Source organism: Porites lutea, chromosome 3 (assembly GCF_958299795.1).
Source record: "Porites lutea chromosome 3, jaPorLute2.1, whole genome shotgun sequence".
In the NCBI taxonomy this organism is placed as follows: Eukaryota; Metazoa; Cnidaria; class Anthozoa; order Scleractinia; family Poritidae; genus Porites; species Porites lutea.
The window spans coordinates 38,350,301-38,369,134 of NC_133203.1; the positions used below are offsets into that span (position 1 = coordinate 38,350,301).

The 18,834-nt window shown below is 38.7% G+C and overlaps 1 protein-coding gene across 1 annotated transcript in view; it reads left to right on the plus strand.

Annotated features, from left to right (window-relative positions):
• LOC140932267 (potassium channel subfamily K member 9-like) overlaps positions 1-2,472 on the plus strand; it is a 2,484-nt gene extending 12 nt beyond the window's left edge. Inside the window, exons 1-2 of the mRNA XM_073381890.1 lie at positions 1-280; positions 1,795-2,472. The exon at positions 1-280 is cut by the window's left edge and continues 12 nt beyond it. Coding sequence (XP_073237991.1) covers positions 1-280; positions 1,795-2,441 — 927 coding nt within the window. The 3' untranslated portion in view covers positions 2,442-2,472. The remainder of the gene's footprint in view (positions 281-1,794) is intronic.
• Positions 2,473-18,834: the final 16,362 nt, after the last annotated feature.

An 18,834-nucleotide genomic window follows, 5' to 3' on the forward strand; every position in this document is an offset into this window, starting at 1 on the left:
GTTAAAAAGGCAATTGTCCGTGTGTTAATATTTTACGTTTATGCCCTGTTTATCGCTTGGATTTTCACTTTTATCGAGAAAAGAGATGAAAAAGTTCAAGAAAAAATAGAAAAGGAACTCAAAGAACTAAGACTTGAGCCAGACCTAAAATATAACATTACAGACGACGATTTTAATAGTTTTGTAAAAAGAGCCGCTGAAGCGATGAAGGGAGAAATGGAACTGGACTGGACTTTCTTGAATAGCTGTGGATTCGTTTTCGCCGCTCTCACGACAGTTGGTAAGCCTTAAGAGAAGTATTAGTGGTTTTCTTTTTACATTTTAAAGATTACCAAATTTATTAAAGATAAGCTGATCCTATTCACACAGTATGTATACACAAGATATTATAGACTCATAGTATGCTGACGCAGTGCAGATATCATTACACTATATGTTGTGCAACGCGTATGAGATTCAAAAAAGACTTGTCGAACCGACCACGATATAAATTATCACCTTATTCACAACAGGTCAGTTCGCGAAATGAATATCACATTCAGGCCTAACGGCAAACACATTCGTAACAATTAGAAATTTGGACTTACACCACATCAGCGAACTAATATTCAAATAGAGTCATAACATGCTTAATAATTTACCACTGCTTTTAATTTACCTCTTTGAGATAACTATCACCGTGCCCTCAATCTTGTATTTATACAGATCCAAACCCTGTATAACGACAAAACTATAAGGCTAGCCCGATTGCGTAGAAGAAAATTTTCAAAGCAATAACCACTTGCCATGAACAAGACTGATGTTATCATAATTATGGCTTTTCCCAAAAAGAAAAAAAGGAGAACATAAAATAATATATAATTCCAATGTGTATTAGTTAGGAAACTGCAGGTAGATTAAGTATTAAAATGACCGTTGAAATAAAGTGTCCACAGAAGGCACATTGTACAGAACTGAACTTAATATGTAGTAAATACTAAATCGATAATACATGAAAATTGGAAACTGACGTGTGTGGTATAGCCAAGGTAGCATTTGCTAACCATCACCTAACTTTGAAATATATGAACAAAACCGCACTGAGCACAAAAGACAAAACCTAATTTAAGATAAGCATATATATTTTTTTTAAGATTGAGGCGTATTAAAGATGCATTGAACCAAGGAATATTAATATAAGTTAAAAAACTAACCATAAGCATAAGGTTAAGAAACTAAGCATTAGTAATGATCATGATACTAATAAAGGTAGTGGCAAAAAAGAAAACGAGGGGAAATCTCTACAGACAAACAAGCGGAAAGCAGCTAAGGGAAGCAAAAGCGAGCAAGCAGAAAACAGAAAAGCAACAAAATCAAGGTCTAAAACAAAGATATACGTATTTGAGAGCTAATTGTAGTTCTTTTTTAATGTCAAAGGGGCAGTTTCCCAAAGAACTGAAGCAGCATACTTGAAAGTAAAATTTGCCTTTCTCTATTTTGCAATGAGCTCAAAGAATCTTTTGTGTTCTAGTTAAGTCTCTAGACAACCCCCTAACATGTTGACACCAGAAGGACAAAGCCCAGTGTCAGCCCTATAGAGGTCTCTGAAGCCTGATATATTTAGGAGCAAGTCTCTGAGCACGTTGCAAGCACAGGACTGCTAACTATGAACAAGTATTTTATTCATTTGGGAAAAAAAAAATCTCATGTGTGATTAAGTTCTACTCATGTCGTGTAAGATTGCACACAATAATATTGTTATGTTCCTACCTTAAAAAGGTTCACCGTTGACGTTTACTTTTGCCCACTGAATAGGGTATGGAAGCATCACCCCCAAGACACCACTCGGTCAAGGAATCACGATCATCTTCTGTATCATTGGCATTCCAATAACAATGCTGGCGATGAAGACCTTAGGGGAACTCTTAGCCATTGGAGTTAGATTTCTTGTCATCAAAATGGATATAGTCCTTCTTAAAAGAACCGAACCAAGGCACGTGAAAGTCAACTCATTTATTCTGCCGTGTTTGCTTATTACCCTCTTGGAACTCCTATTGGCAGCTCTTTCAAGCACTGTCATTGAAAACTGGAGTTTCTGGGAGAGTCTCTACGCTTGGTTTACAACTTTCACAACAATTGGTTTTGGCGACTATGTTCATTTAGAATCACATACGAGAAAAGCAGCAAATGGAAAAATGTCGAAAGCGTCTCTCGTATTCTATGGCATTTTCGTATCCGTTCCATATGTTGGTGGTCTAAGCCTCGTTTCGTGTATGTTATCTTGCCTTGTTGACTCACTGGATAAAATAAGACACTTTTGTGACCGTTTTGTGAGTTGCTTTCCAAGTTTGGATTCGCTAATTTTACGATTTTTTCCTCGTAAGCAATTAAGATACAATATAAAACAAGAGGAGAGTTGTGCGCGTAGAACCACTCCGGGACCTGAAATTGAGCGAAGATAATTGCGACGCCCTGGATGTTAGCTATTTTGACAGAACTTCCGCGCCGGCTCGAATGAAGTTGCTCCGAAAAAAATGTTAAAGCTTGTTGGCTTAATAAACTTACGACTAATTTCTGGTTTATAGATCTAGGCAGCTTTTCCGTAAATGCTCGCTGATCAGTAACCGATGTAAACAGTAATTTGAGAAGTAGAGTGTTTCAGGAACTGCGTCTCAGCATACCTTCCTGGGACCAGTAATGATTTCCTTTTTTTTACATTGTTTTGAAGTCAAACATATTTATCTTTTTTAAACGCAAGTTAAAAGGATTGGAAGGATTGGATTGTTAAAAGGATTCCATGGCCATGCGTTATTACCTTAAATATTAAACTTACAGACATTTTCTCTTCTCCTAAACAAAAAGAACAATTTCTAAAAAGCACGCTGTTGCCATATAAGCGGTAAAAAGAATAACCTTAACTTATTATACGCTTACGTGTTTCTTCAATTTCATTCGAGTATATGTCATTCCAAACACAAATGTCCCACTAAAAATATTAAACTCAAAAACAGAAGAGGTTCTAAAAGGATTTCAAGAAATATTTCAACTACGTCATTTTCCCTCTTGAACAAAACTTTTCGTGAATAAAATGAGAATTTATTTTAAGGACGACAAAACTAGCGTGCGTTCTAAATAAATTTTTTGAAAGCTATTACTTTTCCTTTTATATTTTTGGGTTAAAACGAATTTTTATTCACCGGTATATTTATTTGAAAATCCGTAGATTTATTGCTTCACATAACCTGTTTATTTTAATTTTTCAGCTGAAGCTTCGCCCCTTGGCTTGGGTAAATCTATTTAGTAAAATCCAACTTGTGGTCTATTATCAATGCTGCGTTCTGATTGGTTGAGCCACTACTAGGTTATATGTTATAGCCCACTAACAGCGAAAAGCGCCGGCTTTAAAAACCAAAACAATGGCGGCTGAATCGCGTTTTGCTCGCTAAAGTTGATTTGTCGTGATATTTTTAACCAACTAAAACAATAACTATTCTTCTCGCCCTCATGGCCATTCGGCATTCAGCCTCATGGGCTATTGACTCAGAGCCCATTCGGACTCGAGGAATAATTGTTATGTATTATAGGTATTTAGAATTGGAATTTTGAAGCTTTACGGCGCCCGAAAATAGGAGAATCTCAACCGATTTGGAACCGATCAGAAACGGGCAATATTGTACTGTTTGAACACATTACGAGTTCAGTTACTGTGCATAGCTTACATGTAGATTACTTATTAAATAAATGATGACCTTTCTGAATTTCCATGCTTAAAAATTATAACTACGTTATTTTAAGTTCAAATCAATCACTATGAGTGAACAGACGGGATGAACAGACCATTTTTGATATATTAAATTAATACTTGACTCCGAGGCTTAGGGGAATAGAACAAAAGAAATGTATTATCCATTAATGAACCTCAAGATAATTTCTTTTGTTTTATTCCACCAAGCCTCCCAGCCAAGTACTAGTATGGATTTTGATACATCTAAATTGGTCTATCATTATTGAGTCCTTTGAAGTTAAGTACATGTTGCATGTTCTGTAAATTTCTTTGCAATATCTTTTTAGAGTAAACTGTTGCATAAAGTGAAAGGGAGCTCAGTTGTTATATATATAAACAAACCAAAGATAAATTTCTTATTTTTTCCTCTTTACCCGAGTAAATGAGGCTTTGGGCTTGTACAGATTTATGACGCGTCAAAAGAGTGAAGTAGGGGAGACTTTACTTGGTTGATTTTATTTACTGATCGAACCAGAATAAAGTTTAAGTAATATAGAACTTGTCTCTAGTGTTTCTCAATTTTCCGAGGGAAGATGATTGTCGTCACTTGATTTTACTGCTTACTCTTTTTTCCGGTCCGATTTTAGTATTTTTGTTTTATTGTTGTAGATATTGAGGGGTCGAAAGTGAGGTGGGGCCCCTGCCCTGTTTTCATCTTTAAAAAAAAAAAAGAGTTTAAAGGCTTGTTTATTGTGGAAAATGCACTTAGGTAATTATCCAGCTAGTTTGCAGGCAATCCACTCAAATACTTAGAAACAAATAATTCAAATACAACGACAGGATTTATAAACCCCAACTGGCAGAAGGCAACCAGTTAGCTGCTAAATTTATACGACGAAGTCACGGTTCGAGGTTGTACGTTACAGTGAGAAGTGATGCCATTTGATTTTATTGAAATGAGAGGATGAAAATTGATTGCTCTTTTTTGATCAAATCATGTCCATGCCAGTGAGATACAAATCACGTCAAAGAGAAGGTAAAATCAACTATTGCAGCTGATCCTAGAGTCGTGGCACAAGCCGATTAATAAAATGGAATTACAAAAAGATAGCAATTGCTCTTACTGAAAAGAAAAAAACAACTTAATAACAGCCTGCACACCACTAAGCTGAAACTCATGTTAGGCCCCTTTCAAACGTGGAATTTCTTATGAGTGCCAAACACCTGTTTTAGTCGATGAAAATAATCAAATACGGCAGTTGATTCAGACGTCAGATATAATGGTGCCGAATATAACTCTGTTTGTTTTAAATATTCACCCATTCTCTAGAAAAAATGGTTATCCAATATGGATAAGCGTTTCTATAATTAATGCATTATATTCGGCACATTGAAATGAGACTTCTAAATCAAATGTTGAACCTAAGTCGAATTTTCGACTCTTTCGATTCGGCAAAGTCGTATTTCGTGTGAAGCCGTCGAACTTAGTTAATTCAGACGTCGCATCTTAAAGCAGTTATCTCTCGAATTCATGATCATGATTAGGCACGTGTGAAATTCGACGTTTGAACTGGGTAATGATAACAGTGTCCAGTATTACTAAAAATACCGGTAGATACGCTGTGATGCACGCGGAAAAGAAAAAAACACAAGCTTACGAAAAGTATGCTTCAAGGGGATTCAAACCCGGACCCTCCTTTATCAGTTAGACTAAAGTTAGCACCTCTATCAACTGGACCACCTCGATAAACGCTGAAAGTGCAAGGTTAGAAGAGGTATATATCCCTTCTCTAAGGTGATTGACGGTTTCCAAGGATGACTTTTTCGGTTTCCGTGTAGAGTTAAATCTTTAACTGATCGAAGCCAGGCGTAAAGCTCACAATAAATTAAACCCATTTAGTAAAATCCAACTAGTGGTCTATCATCGTCAACCAAGTTGGTTGAGCTACTACTAGGCTATATGTTATAGCCCACTAGTATCGAAAAGCGCCGGATTTTTTAGCGGAAAAAAAGGATTAAAGTCTAGCTTTATTTAGCTAAAGCTGTTTTGTCTCGATATTTTTTGACCAACTAGTTGGATTTTACTAAAACAATTATTCCTCTTGCACTCATGGCCTCTGAGTCAATAGCCCATTTGTTATTAGTAAAATCCAGCTAGTGGTCTATTATCAGTGCTGCGTTCTGATTGGTGGAGCTACTACTAGGCTATAAGTTATAGCCTACTAGTAGCGAAAAGCGCACGCTTTTTGGGGGCAAAAAAAGGATTTAAGTCTAGCTTTAACTACAATCTTGGACAAAAATGTTAAGAAAAATGCGCGTTGTATGTTTAATTTTGGAATACTTCCCTCTAAAGCCCGGTTCACTCAAGATACTCCCCCCTCTCCCCCCCCCCCCCCCAATAAAAAAACAATGTTGAACTGTGGCCCGAACATTTTTACTGCCTACTAAACAACATTGACCAGGGAGGGGTGGGGGGAGGGGTCACCATGGTGCCAAATACGCAGGGTGGGTCTACTGTGTGTAAGAAAGAGCAAAATTCTTAACACTTTTTGTCCAAGATTGTATTTAATACAGTTTGGCGGATAATCCAAAAAGACCGTTGGAGGGGAAACTATTCCTTCATTAAATTATTGTATTTTCCCCAGTGATTTGACGCCATTGTTAAGGACGACCAATAACCGCTAATTATGGTAAATAATCGGGAAAGTTATTGTTACGTCATTGGGGGGTTACTTATAAGATCAACAAACATGGTTTTCCACGGCGTCATGGACGGTAGTTTAAAGGCATATATACTATATGCATTGAAAGATAAGCAGCACAAACCTCGGGAATTATCAGAAAAGCTTGGAGTTTCATTAGCGACAATCTTTAAAATTAAGAAGGACGATTTTGAAAGCTTAAAGACGAAAAAGATGAGAGCGAGCCCTGGACTTATGATCGATACCAGAATGGAACGATTATTAATCCGACAAGTCAAAATCCTTCGTCGCGAAAACCTAAACATCACTTGAGGTAAACTGGTTGAGGCAAGCGGATTGCATACAGGTCAAGTAAGCAATAGAACGGTGCGTCGTGTTTTGAACAAGTATGGATTCGGGTACAGACAGAGGCTCAAAAAGGGGTTCTTTCCTCGAACGATATTGTATGCAGATATCGCTTTGCTTAAACGATTTGCAAAGAAAGATCGAGGGACGTGTGGACTTCCAAAGTAAACTTTTGCTTAGACGGAGTGAGTTTCTATGACAGAAGAAACCCTGCGGGCCAGGCAAAAGCCCCACAAGGCCGAATATGGAGGACTAAAAAGGAGGGTCTGGCTGAGGGATGCACGTCGAGGGAAAGAAAGAGGGCAGTGGTGGAAGAGTTCTTAAGCTTTTAATGGCTATTAGCTACAACAAAGGGGTTATAGCTTGCCATCCATACGAAAAGCTAGATGGACAATTTTTTGAAAATTTTGTTAAAGCCAATTTTGCTAGTTTCTTTAGAAAAGCCGACAAAGGGCTCTTCCGCCTTTGGCTTCAAGACGGTGATCCGAGCCAGAACGCGGCCGCGGGAGTGAAGAAGGCTTTAAGAAAACTTATAGCAGAATTGTTATCCATCCCTCTCAGAAGTCCAGATTTAAATCCTATAGAGAATTTGTTTCATTCAGTAAGAAGCGACTTGAGCCAACAAACTTTGAGTAAAAATATTACTCGTGAAAACTACGACGAATTCCAAAGCCGTGCAATAACTACCTTTTTCAACTGACCTGCCGAATCGATTGATAAAACAAGACGCCTAAAGTCGTTTCCGTGGGATGCGTTGGTCTATGGAAGCATAATGGCGTTCTATCTAGGTTAATGGAACAAAACAAAACAAAACATCCGCTTGCTTTATCCAGGGTCGAACCCAGGGTTACAACGTTCGATGAAGTTCCAATGTTTTAGTCCAAGATGAAAGTTTAATATTCCAAGATGCTCTTGATACGGTTAAAAATTAATTGCAATGTGTTTCCAAGGTCTCAAAGTTAACATAGTTCTAATGATTATCCCTGATTCCAAGGTATAATAAGTTTACTCATGTCCTGATCCGTGTCCCATCCAGAAGTCCAATCCATGCCGAAAGCGAGTCGTCGATCGACGAGGACAATATTTTCGCGATTTCAACGCCAATTGTCAAGGGTACGAGTTGAAATTTACGCGATTTAACCTCCCATCGTCAAGGTGTTTTCGATAAGAAAAGAAAAAAACTGAACTCTAGCTGTGCTCGGCAAAAACTGGCGAACTCCGAATAGAAAAATCTATCGGAAATCATGGCCCGCAACCAGACGCTACTAAAACCTTATGAAAAAGCTCGACCTAAACAAAAAATAATCATGAAGGAAAGAAATAATTTGGCTTAGGTCGCCTTTGGTGACTTGCCAGTATCCCGAAGGAATTCGCTGGTTAACAAGCCATCCTAAACCATGAGTGGGAAAACTCAAGCGCGACAAATTTGGCAAGGAACGTTCTGATTTCAACGTTCTTCAGAGGAAGCAAATCGATTAAAAATCGATATAGATTTTGTACAATCTGATTGGTCGGCTTGGAAGAAGAGATAATTGATAAAGACTTTAGGCAATCCTATTGGCTGGCTTTGCAATTTTGGGTACAACCGAACCGGATTTTTACCGTGGGAGTGCCACCGGCATCCCACGGAATTATTGACTCAATGAATGGTTGTATCGATTTAATCATTAAAAAGAAAGGGAACAGAATAAAGTACTAGGCAGTTGTGAGCAGAAATGCCTACAATGGTTGACAATCACTACTTGTAAATAGAAGATAAAAGTAATTACAGTCTTATGCAGTACAGAGCTGACGTCACTTCCGTTTGTCTACAACGTTAGTTCCGGTTTGTAAACCGTGTAGTTTGGTGTCCATTTTGAGGGCGATTCTTAGGCTAAAACATTCCGTCAACCAAGGGAATTATGTGTCCTGGATATAGTACATAATAATCTGGACAAACAGAGCACATTGTTCTTAAAATGGCGATTTCCAAACGGTTTACAACGATTTACTAGCGATCTTTGAGGAATAATTGAGTGACAGTCTCATATTTCAATGTTTTAGATGTAAACCGTTGTATCGGACGTAACATGTGCTGTTCCTTTCATTCTGAGAAGACCTCTGTAATGGTAAGTTCTTGTTAACCGTTGGAAATAGTGAAATATATAGGAATAAATCTTTTCCAACGACAGAAAATGCTCAGGTTGTTGTACACCGTTGGCCGACATGACTGCACGCATGGAAATTATTTTTAGAAACCGCAAGTAAATAGACAGACCACACTTGGTTCACTAGCAACTGTAGCCATGTTTCACTGGCAGAACAATCCGTGTCAGTGTCGTTCTCTGTTTCCGACGTATCGTAATTGCGTATCGAGTCCATAACGGCGTCTAAAGAGCAATGAACATTATAATTCTGTGACCATGACAACTACGCCTTGTTGTCACTGTAACGTCAGTCTTGTATTCTCACCCTGCCCCGAGCATTTACAACCCTGAGAGCGGGCCAAATAGAAACAAGAACGCTATAAGTAGCGTTGAGTCTCGCTTGTTTGTAGATAAGATAAGAAGTGAGGAGGCGAATAGAGCGGGGGGGCTTGGGATGCTCGTCGTCTTGCTTAGGCCGGGGTGTAAATTTCGGATTTTGGTCTCACTTACGGTGTTCTGGGCAAAACGGTATTATATTTAGCCGTGAAGGTCTTGTTTAGGGTTGCATGTGCAAAAATATAAAAATACGTGTATTGTCTGAGTTTTCAGTAACATAGTCTCTCAGGGGTCAAAAAAGCTTGGGCTACGCCCGGATCGATCTCTTGTAGGGCAGTTTAATTCAAAATTTCCGACGAGCATCCCCTTGCCTTTCATATGCAGAGTCGTCCTCCCCAGGGGTTCGTCATAATTCCTCAGAGTCACCGACAGCAAGTGAAAAAGTTGAATTATGATTTCAGTCTACTGCACAGGGTCCAGAGGAGTTGCGTGTGAATAAATAAATTAATTATTTAAAGTCTCACCTCGAAAAATGTTTATACCTGCCGCTTAGCACGATTAATTAGCCCAATGGGATCTTTATGAATCTACTGTCAAGGATTTCTTTGCTTTTTACCTGATCCAGATCGACTTTTTTGTTCGCCATTTTGAAAATCAATAACCGCAAGCTATATTCTCGTTGGTGCACAGCAGGTTGTCCGAAGGGTGACGGAAGACCGTCGCCCGAAGGGCGACCGAGGCGCGAAGTGGCGAGTAAAAAAACGGATAAGGGAGGATACTTGTACCACGTGACTTAGTTCGTTGTGAACCGCATCTCTCGGTGACGAAAGTGAATGAGACCGGAAACGCAAAAGCAACAGACCGCTGCTAATTCGAGAATCAAAAGATCAGCTGCGGAGGGAGTTTTAAAGATCTTAGAGATCTACGCGAAGGCAACAGAGTTTTAAGTGAAGTGAAGATCTTTCAAGACTGAAGATTTGTTGTGTACATGCCAACAGTCTTCGATGTCTTTAAGCAGGTTTCGCTTATGTAAAGGCTTCCCACTTCCCAGTCGCAAAACGAACAGCCAAAGACGCGAGAGGTAACATTGTTGGAACCACCGAAGAATGGCTCAGTCGTGATGATATTACAGTTGCCTTGTACCTCCGCTCTCCTCAGCATTACGTTTTATTGCAACAGTACACACGACCTGTAAATCACTACCCGTAATAATTTAAGATTTTCCAAACAAAACTAATGAGTTGGGCTTAACGTGATACAGCATTGCACAAAAACATTACATTCATGGACTAAAGAAAATCGCTTAGTTATTCAGATCCAGAAGATACTTTGGAGAAAATTGGAACCCTCATTCAGCCGTAATGAAAAGCTTCACCATCATGCTTCAAAATAGTCTGCTACACAGCCGTTTTTAATGTCGTCACGCAACGCTCTTCCCCGCTAATAGCCACAGTAAATCGATATGTGTGTCATGATCTCTCAGTGTCAAACATGCGGGTAAAATAACATTTACTCAGTGAAAATGTAGAACCTTCCAGAGCATAATCTACCCAGCAGACGAAAAAAACTTTATTGAAACGAGCAGCATTTTGGCATGAGGTAAAAGTCGTGTAGGTTTACCATCTCCATTTATTGCTCTGATCTTGAACACTTTTACCTTACTACGTCATTTTCGTCATCATCTGTTGCGGTGGACAGCAAGTGGAAAGCAAACGGAAGTGCTGTCTCGAAGCCGTAAATTTCGGTCGACGACAATGAATTTGAATTCTTTTTTATGCCGTTTTCCTACAGTATTTCGCAAATACATCAGAATTCTAGATCAGGTTAGTCAAATCAGGGAATTTCATTGAATTTCATTTGAGTTTCAAAGATTCCAATATCGGCCCAAGATTTGTTTCCTCGACATTTATCATCGCCTGTACAATAATATTAATGATGTACGAAATATCAAGTTGTTCGTTACAATTAAGTATCCAGCATCATGAAAAAAAGGAAAAGAATCCGGCTGTTGAACACGAGAGGTAAATTAACGACGATTTGCTTGTTGTTTTTTACCTCATCATCGAAGTTCTGCTCGTGAACATTCTTCCTTGTTTCAACATCTGATGTATTCACTTCTTTCAAAGTTATCAACGCTTTCAAACGACAGAATTCGTAGAACGAACCATTCCGAAAACGCTCGACATCTTTTAGTGTGGGTCTACCACGAATGGTGTGTGGATTTGTAAGCGACATCACCGTATAATCCATCAATCTTTCCAAATTTTTCGTCTCAAAACATAACATTCGGACAATTGCGCGTTGTTTTTCGAAGCGTTCACTGAGATTGAGAGCATCGTGTCGATTTTCATCCCCAGATTCTGCGCTACCATGACCCGGAACACGTCTTTACAAAACTATTCTTTCTGTCACGTTTAGCTGTATTTACTTTTCGCACGTGATCGTGAAGGTCAGAACCAAATTACCATAAGATCAGAGAGAGTTTACAGTTTTACTTTTTGTTATATCTGTTTTGCACTCACGATTTTATCGGCTTACTATGTCATAAGCATGAAACGTAACCTGTTTTAACGCAAAAGACAAAGTCTGATTTCTTGCATGGAAGAAAAGCACTTAAACGTGATAAACATTGCGCGTTATTCCAGTCATCCCCCAAAATAAACCACATGCTCATCACGAGACTCATTTCCGTACAATGAAAGTCGTCACGATTCTTATCCCCAGTTTCCACGGTCTTCGCTAGGAACGCGGGACCTACAAACTAGGTCCCACCGAAAAAAAAAAAAAACCGAACTGCATTTTAAGATTCTCGCTTTGCTAAAGCAAGCGAGACTAATAAACATTCATTTTTGCATTCAAACAAATTTTATATTTATTCTATTCCCCTGAAAAAACACTTTCTTTTCACTTCAAATGTTCACTGTGGCGAATACCGTTCAATATCTCGAAAATACAATTTGGACAAAAATGTTAAGAAAAATGCACGTTGTATGTTTAATTTTAGAATACTTCCCTCTAAAGCCCGGTTCACTCAAGATACTCCCCCCTCCCCCCCTCCCCCCAAAAAAAACAATGTTGAAGTGTGGCCCGAACAGTTTTACTGCCTACTAAACAACATTGACCAGGGAGGGGTGGGGGGGGGGGGCACCATGGTGCCAAATACGCAGGGTGGGTCTCCTGTGTGTAAGAAAGAGCAAAATTCTTAACACTTTTTGGCCAAGATTGTAGCTAGAATTTTTTATTCTCGATATTTTTGTTCAACTGGTTGGATTTTACTAAAACAATTATTCCTGTCGCCCTCATGGCCTCTGAGCCAATAGCCAATTCGGCCTTCGGCCTCATGCATGAGATATTGACTCAGAGCCCATTCGGGCTCGAGGAATAAGTATTGAATAATACTCTTTCAGGCTTGGTCCATGCCGGGGAACGTGAAAGAAATTTAAGAACTATCGAACGCGCGGCTTCCGACTGAACAGTATGACCGCAAGATTCTCTCCCTACTCGTAATGTGTCTTTTTATCTGTCGGGGAAAACATTAACACAACATTGTTTATCATTATTTCCATTGTTTAAGGTTAGGGTAGCAAACCATTTGGCTTTAAGCGTTGGAAGAACTGCTACATGACCTCTCTCCCTGGAATGAAGAAAAAGAATATGGCCGCCAAATAGATCATTTCAGCTTTGAAAGTTCTCTTTTATTAACAAACTTTAAACGTTTATTCCGCGAACAAACAGTTAAGTTGGAAAAGGATTTTGCAATATCGCTCAATTTCCTCAACTTTTTAACATCTGGCCTAGTTTTTGTTTGCGTCTGCTTTAAAAATGGACTAATAATTACTCAGAGACAATACAGGGCGAATAATTGTTGAGAAAAACAACAAAAACTTCCCAATTTAAAACAAAAAAGGTACTTTAAAAACGAACTAAAACATTGAAAACGCTTTGATCACGTGAATGATGACGTCATGTCCCTCTTTTGGTCGTGAAAAAAATATCAAAAATATATTACTTTTCTGCAAATTCTCTCTACTGTGTTTTAAAAAGTTGACTCTCTACAGCCCTCGGCCTAGTCTCCCGACTTTTTTGCTCCTACTCATGTTCATTACCCCCTTAAATTTTAAATGCCGGACGTCAACTGGTTATTTTTAAATGCCCAACACATCTAAAACCTCAAATATGCTATTGCTGAAATCTTGTCGGAGCAATAAAAAAACCTAATTTGGCGATAGTCACGTGACCGATGATGTCATTACCTCAGATGTGGCATGGGAAGATATTTTATGGCAAATGTTATGCACCTATCAATGTAAAGCCGGAGGGGGGGGGGGGGGGGGCAGGGCATGGGGTGGGGATTTGATTGTCTTTGTTGTCCCTGGGGTAGGGCATTTGACTGATCTTGTTCTCCCGGGGGAGGGGATATTTGAATCTTTCTTCACCCGACGTGGAGATATTCGACTGCCGACTCGGACGAAAAAGACTGAGACCGAACATATGTTTCCCGCTTCCACGCTTCACGCATGCGCCATATGGTTTGAAAAGATCAGGAAGTCATGGAGGCCAATGAGAACAAGCGAAGGCTGAGTAGATTTCACTGTTTTGTCTTCAAATTTCGTTTGTTTTAGCGTGTTTTTGATCAATTGAACCTCTTAAAATACTGTGCTATCAAAGTAAACGGAAGTAAAGAGAAACCAAGTCGATTTTTGCAAGTACAATTAATTAGCGTATGGCTCATTCGCTACAATCACTGTAAACTTATAAAACTGACGTTCTTTGTACCCTTTACTGAGAACGGTATATTTAGACTTACAAAATGTGGACTTTCTCCTAAAGGTTTATGTATTCTACGCAGTGTAGCACGGATTATGGTTAAAACGTGTAATTGCAGCTGTAACAGGAACATGTATCTCTGGTGATGCAGCAACGTTTATAAAAGATTGCAGAGTTTTATTTGGAGATATTTTTATTGTGCCTTTCTCAGGTTCTGCCTTGGGATTAACAGCAATGTGCAGCCTGGGGTGGGGAAATTTGGTTGCATTTGACTGGAATGATTTGCCCGTGGGCAGGGAATTTGATTGCAAATTTTTGAAAAAAGTCAAATCCCCACCCTATGCCCTGCCTCCCCCCCCCCGCCGGCATTACATTGATAGGTGCACCGTGATCTTTCAGAACCATGTTTTTTGAAGGGGAAGAGTGTTGTTCTGTTAATTTCGATTGAAACCGTCCACGGTCACCAGGTCCTCGAAATTGACTGGTTACTGTTACTGGCAGTCATGTTTAAAATATACAGAGTTTATCTAGCCCAGCCAGTCCGTGCGCTTGAAAGTAAAAACGGCCGCCCGTAACGGCAGTCGCTCGATCACGACAATTTTAAGGAAAAGCAGGGGAATAAACAGTCTAATTAAGATACGGAAAAACGGGCAACAAAAAAAGTGCAACTTCTCTTGCAACATTGCTCCAAAACGAGTTGAATAGCGATGTTGCGCGTTTTACCATACCCACATCAAACCTGTTTTGCAACAAATCAGGCTGTTAAAAGGTTTGAAAGTGACTCAAAAATGTAGAAAATAGTGGCGAGGAGGCCTAAGGGAAACAATATATAGCTTATGTTAATTAGGCCAACCAAGAGCCGCTCTTGGGCCAACTCAATTACAGTTTTTCAAAGATGAAAAAAAAATATGGCAAATGATATACAATTATTATCAATTGAAAAGTAAAAAAATATATTAAGGAAGTTTACAAATGTTGAATATTAATTTCTAAGACACTGCAAATCAAAATTTGTCTAACTTGAAAAAATTGGGTTTCTCCTTTTTGTTGCCTTGAAAATATTGGGATATTAATATTATAATAATTATAATCGTTAGTTTTTACATTTTTGTTGCGATACCCCCAACAGGACAGGCCGGTGCATTTTAAATTTACTTACAGATACTTTTGAATACTCTCATTTCCCTTGGAGGGAGTTCAAATGAATAAAACTTCCCTCTGTGGGTTTTCCGTCGTATCAAGTTGTCAAAGTTTGACTTGAATTGTTTCAAGGATTATTCAAGTAAGATCATGTGAACGAGTGGTTCAACACTGTATCAACAGCTTAATTAGCCTGACGTGCCATTAATTGCCCCTGATAAAAACAGTTAAATTGAATTAAGTTTAAAATTAAAATCAATAAATTCAATTTTCTTAAGATGGTAACTTATACCTTGGGGACAAGGTCTTGAAATTCGTCAGTAAAGTGCTGTTGATCCTGCTGCCTAAAGAAACACCACTTTATCGTTCGCCTGCGTTCACTCCGTCTTTCCCCGCTTCTCGCCGCTAGGGACGTTACGCAGGAAAGACCATACAAACTTCCTTAGCGGCGAGCTGCTTTTACGGAAATTAAAGTTCCTTGACAGAATCAAAATTAGCGATAAGAAAATTTATGGTGTTGTCATTTTTGCCTTTGTAATTCGACAATCTGAAAAATAAAGTTATTTCGATGCCCCTTTCAAAGCCCATACCATAAAGTTCCAATATATACTGATACCGCCAACTCAGTATCAAGTCGTTTCTACGGGCAAGTTAACCTTCATCGCAGTCATAGCTATCTGTGCACTTTGTTCGTAGAAATGGAATTCTTCTTGGTATTAATGCACGAGTTTGTGTAGTCTAATACTCGGCCTGTAAAATAATATTATTTGCAATTTTGGAGTTAGCTTTGTTTTATCTACATTCTTGGTCATAATAACAAGCAAAGATATTGGAAAATATTAATCATCATGTTTATAATATCAGCTGCCCTTATATTTCACTTTGCAGCAAATTAGAGTCATTCTGAACAAACAGATTACGCAAAGTAAACATTAGATGGAACTGAAACCCATTGAATGTTATGGTTGATTGGTTTCCGGTATTAAATTATAAATAATTGACTGAAAAATGTCATTTAACGAAGGTGGGAAACGGGTAGAATGTAGATAAAATCAAGATAGATAAAACTAGTGATTGCAATAAGATAATGCCTCTACTGTGGTCAATCACTAATTTTACTCTATGTACCCCTTCTTCTATACATGTAGATTTGCCTATCTTCACGTCCGTTTGAGCGGAGATTGACTGAGCATATATTTAAAATCGGTTATTAAATACGCGGCACTGAGGTATTAATAACAGTACGTCTCGTTCACTGTTCCCCTTTTTATATTAAACTTTATTCTTAGCCCAGGCAATTTGTCAAATTAAACAAGTTGTTGAAGTCTTCTGTCGATACCAGTTGCAAAGGGTTAAAAAGATATATGCAACAGTATCGTTATTTCGCGAGTGTTTTTAAGCTCATGAACCTGACGTTTGGGAAGTCTTCGAATTCTGTCTGACCTGCATAGCAAGAGTTGCTAAGAAAAGGGAAACGGTGGCATCCTCGGATACACAGATAAGGATTTCTCTGCGCTCACTTCTTAAACAACTGTATTTATACCTGCAGTTTCCTAAGTACGCTGCAAACACAGCCTTGTCGTCTCCCTTCCCGACACTAGTCCGCTAGTTACGTTTCGTAATACGGTACGAAAGGGACACTTTCCCTGTGAAGAGGGCGAGGACAAGTGGCTGCATTCACAGGCCACTTCGTGAACCAATAAATCGGGAAACTAGGTCTGGTCGCTCGCTGTACCAAAAAAATTGGCCTTATGGCATGATGGATTCGCTTTTAATGTACTTTTTCTTAGGGATAGTAAGTGCATTGTGTCTTTCTTTTGCATGATCATCATATAAGTTGGCTTTGTATCTTATAATCACTTTGTGAATAACTCTTTTATTGTGAGAAGCAACTCTCAAATAAAAAGGAATTTTATAATCATGATCACCAGCAGCTAGGAAAGATATCAAAATATTGAATTCTAAATTTAGCCACGAAATTAAGGACGCAATTCAACCTATTGAACATCTTGGCGGTATCCTCCTTAGCTAATTGATCAATATGTACAAATCAATATTTGATCTAACTTAAAAATAATTGGGATTTGCATTACTGCAAATTTTGACAATATTGAGATGTTGTTTCTTTCTTGGTATTAATGTGATCAGCTTTTTATGTCCCGTTTTAACATGTCTACTGATTCTATGGACTCTCCTCTCCCAAGAGAAGGACGAATGACTTTTTTGTATTTTGAAGTGTGGCTACCCTGCACCATCAAGTGGACGCAATTTAAGCCGGCGGGAGAGGGGATGTTTCAAATGAAATCACTAAAATGTGCGTTTATCAGGTTCATTTGCATACCTACATTACTTTCGAAGACTATACGATCTTTAAAAATCTTGCCATTAGCCTGCGTACACCCCTGTAATTTAAACCCAACGCACCCCCAACGGAATCAATGAATCACCTAAAATGTGTTTTGAATTTCTTTGCATCCTGGTTGGCAAATCGACGATATGCACCATGATTGGTCTGTTAAGAAAGCCACTCAAATCCTGGTACACAGGTGAGGGCTTAGAACAAGGATTTCGTCTCTGTTTCGCAGACGGACTTAACCGGAGGTTAGTTTCTTCTGTAGCGCAGGCTATCTTGCCATACGAAAAAAGAAATGCTAACAGACGTCCATAATGAAACGTTCTTACCCGCGGGCGGGGGACGGGGTGTTAGAGAGTTACTAGATAATAAAGCCAGGAAAGGGGGAAAAATGCAGTTATAATATCTCAATATTGGTCCTCATGGCATGCCGACGTCCAGTATCAAAGGCAAAAATTAACGCCCCTAATATCAATGTTTCTCTAGTCAGAGTCGCGGAATGAGAAATCAACATTGAGATATTTTGATGGACAATATAGGGTCAAGCCTTTTCATTCCAATGCTCTAGTTCTGGTTCAGACTTAGCTAAAGTGCATACAGAAATTCACATCCGTGATTGAAAGATGTAACTTATCTTATAATTTTCAAAGATTTGTATGCAGTAAATAAACGGCGTTCGTAGTTGAGGTTAACTATTGATATCCCCTTTTTTTCTGTAATATTGCAATAGTTTAATCGGTAAGGGTCTAGCATTTAAAATAAATGGAATAGAATTAAATGACGGGTTATTTAACCTGGGGTATATAACTATGATGCCACACGTTGACTAGAGTAAAAACAAATTCAACTTATAACTAATTATAGTGTGGTCCACATAATAGGGAGCAAAGGCGTGTTTGAGAGACGCACGTCAACCGGAAGTGAGGACTTTTTCCTTTTAATATGACTTGACGCTATAAAATTTGTATTGCTTAGTTTCTTTACACTTGAAGAGACGATCTAACTTAAAATTTGGGCAAAATCACTGCTCAGAAATGTAAAAAGTTCACTTCCGGTAGAGGAGCGTCGCTCAAAAACGCCTAGCTTTGCTTAAGTTTCCTATTTTTAAATGACAAGGCGACCTATTGAAGTCATCCCCTAGTTAGGCATAAAATTTGTGAACTTGTTGACAACTTTGTGTGGGTGGATAATCTCATATACCTTAATCTACACCTAACAAAGTAAAGTCGTTCAATTTTTGATGTTTGGGCCCCGCCACACTGGGTCAGGTCTTTTTTTGTTTTTAATCCCTTTTATAGACTTAAGATGAGCATCTATGCCAACATTATCGAGGAGAGATGGTTGGTTAGGTTTCAACGTTTG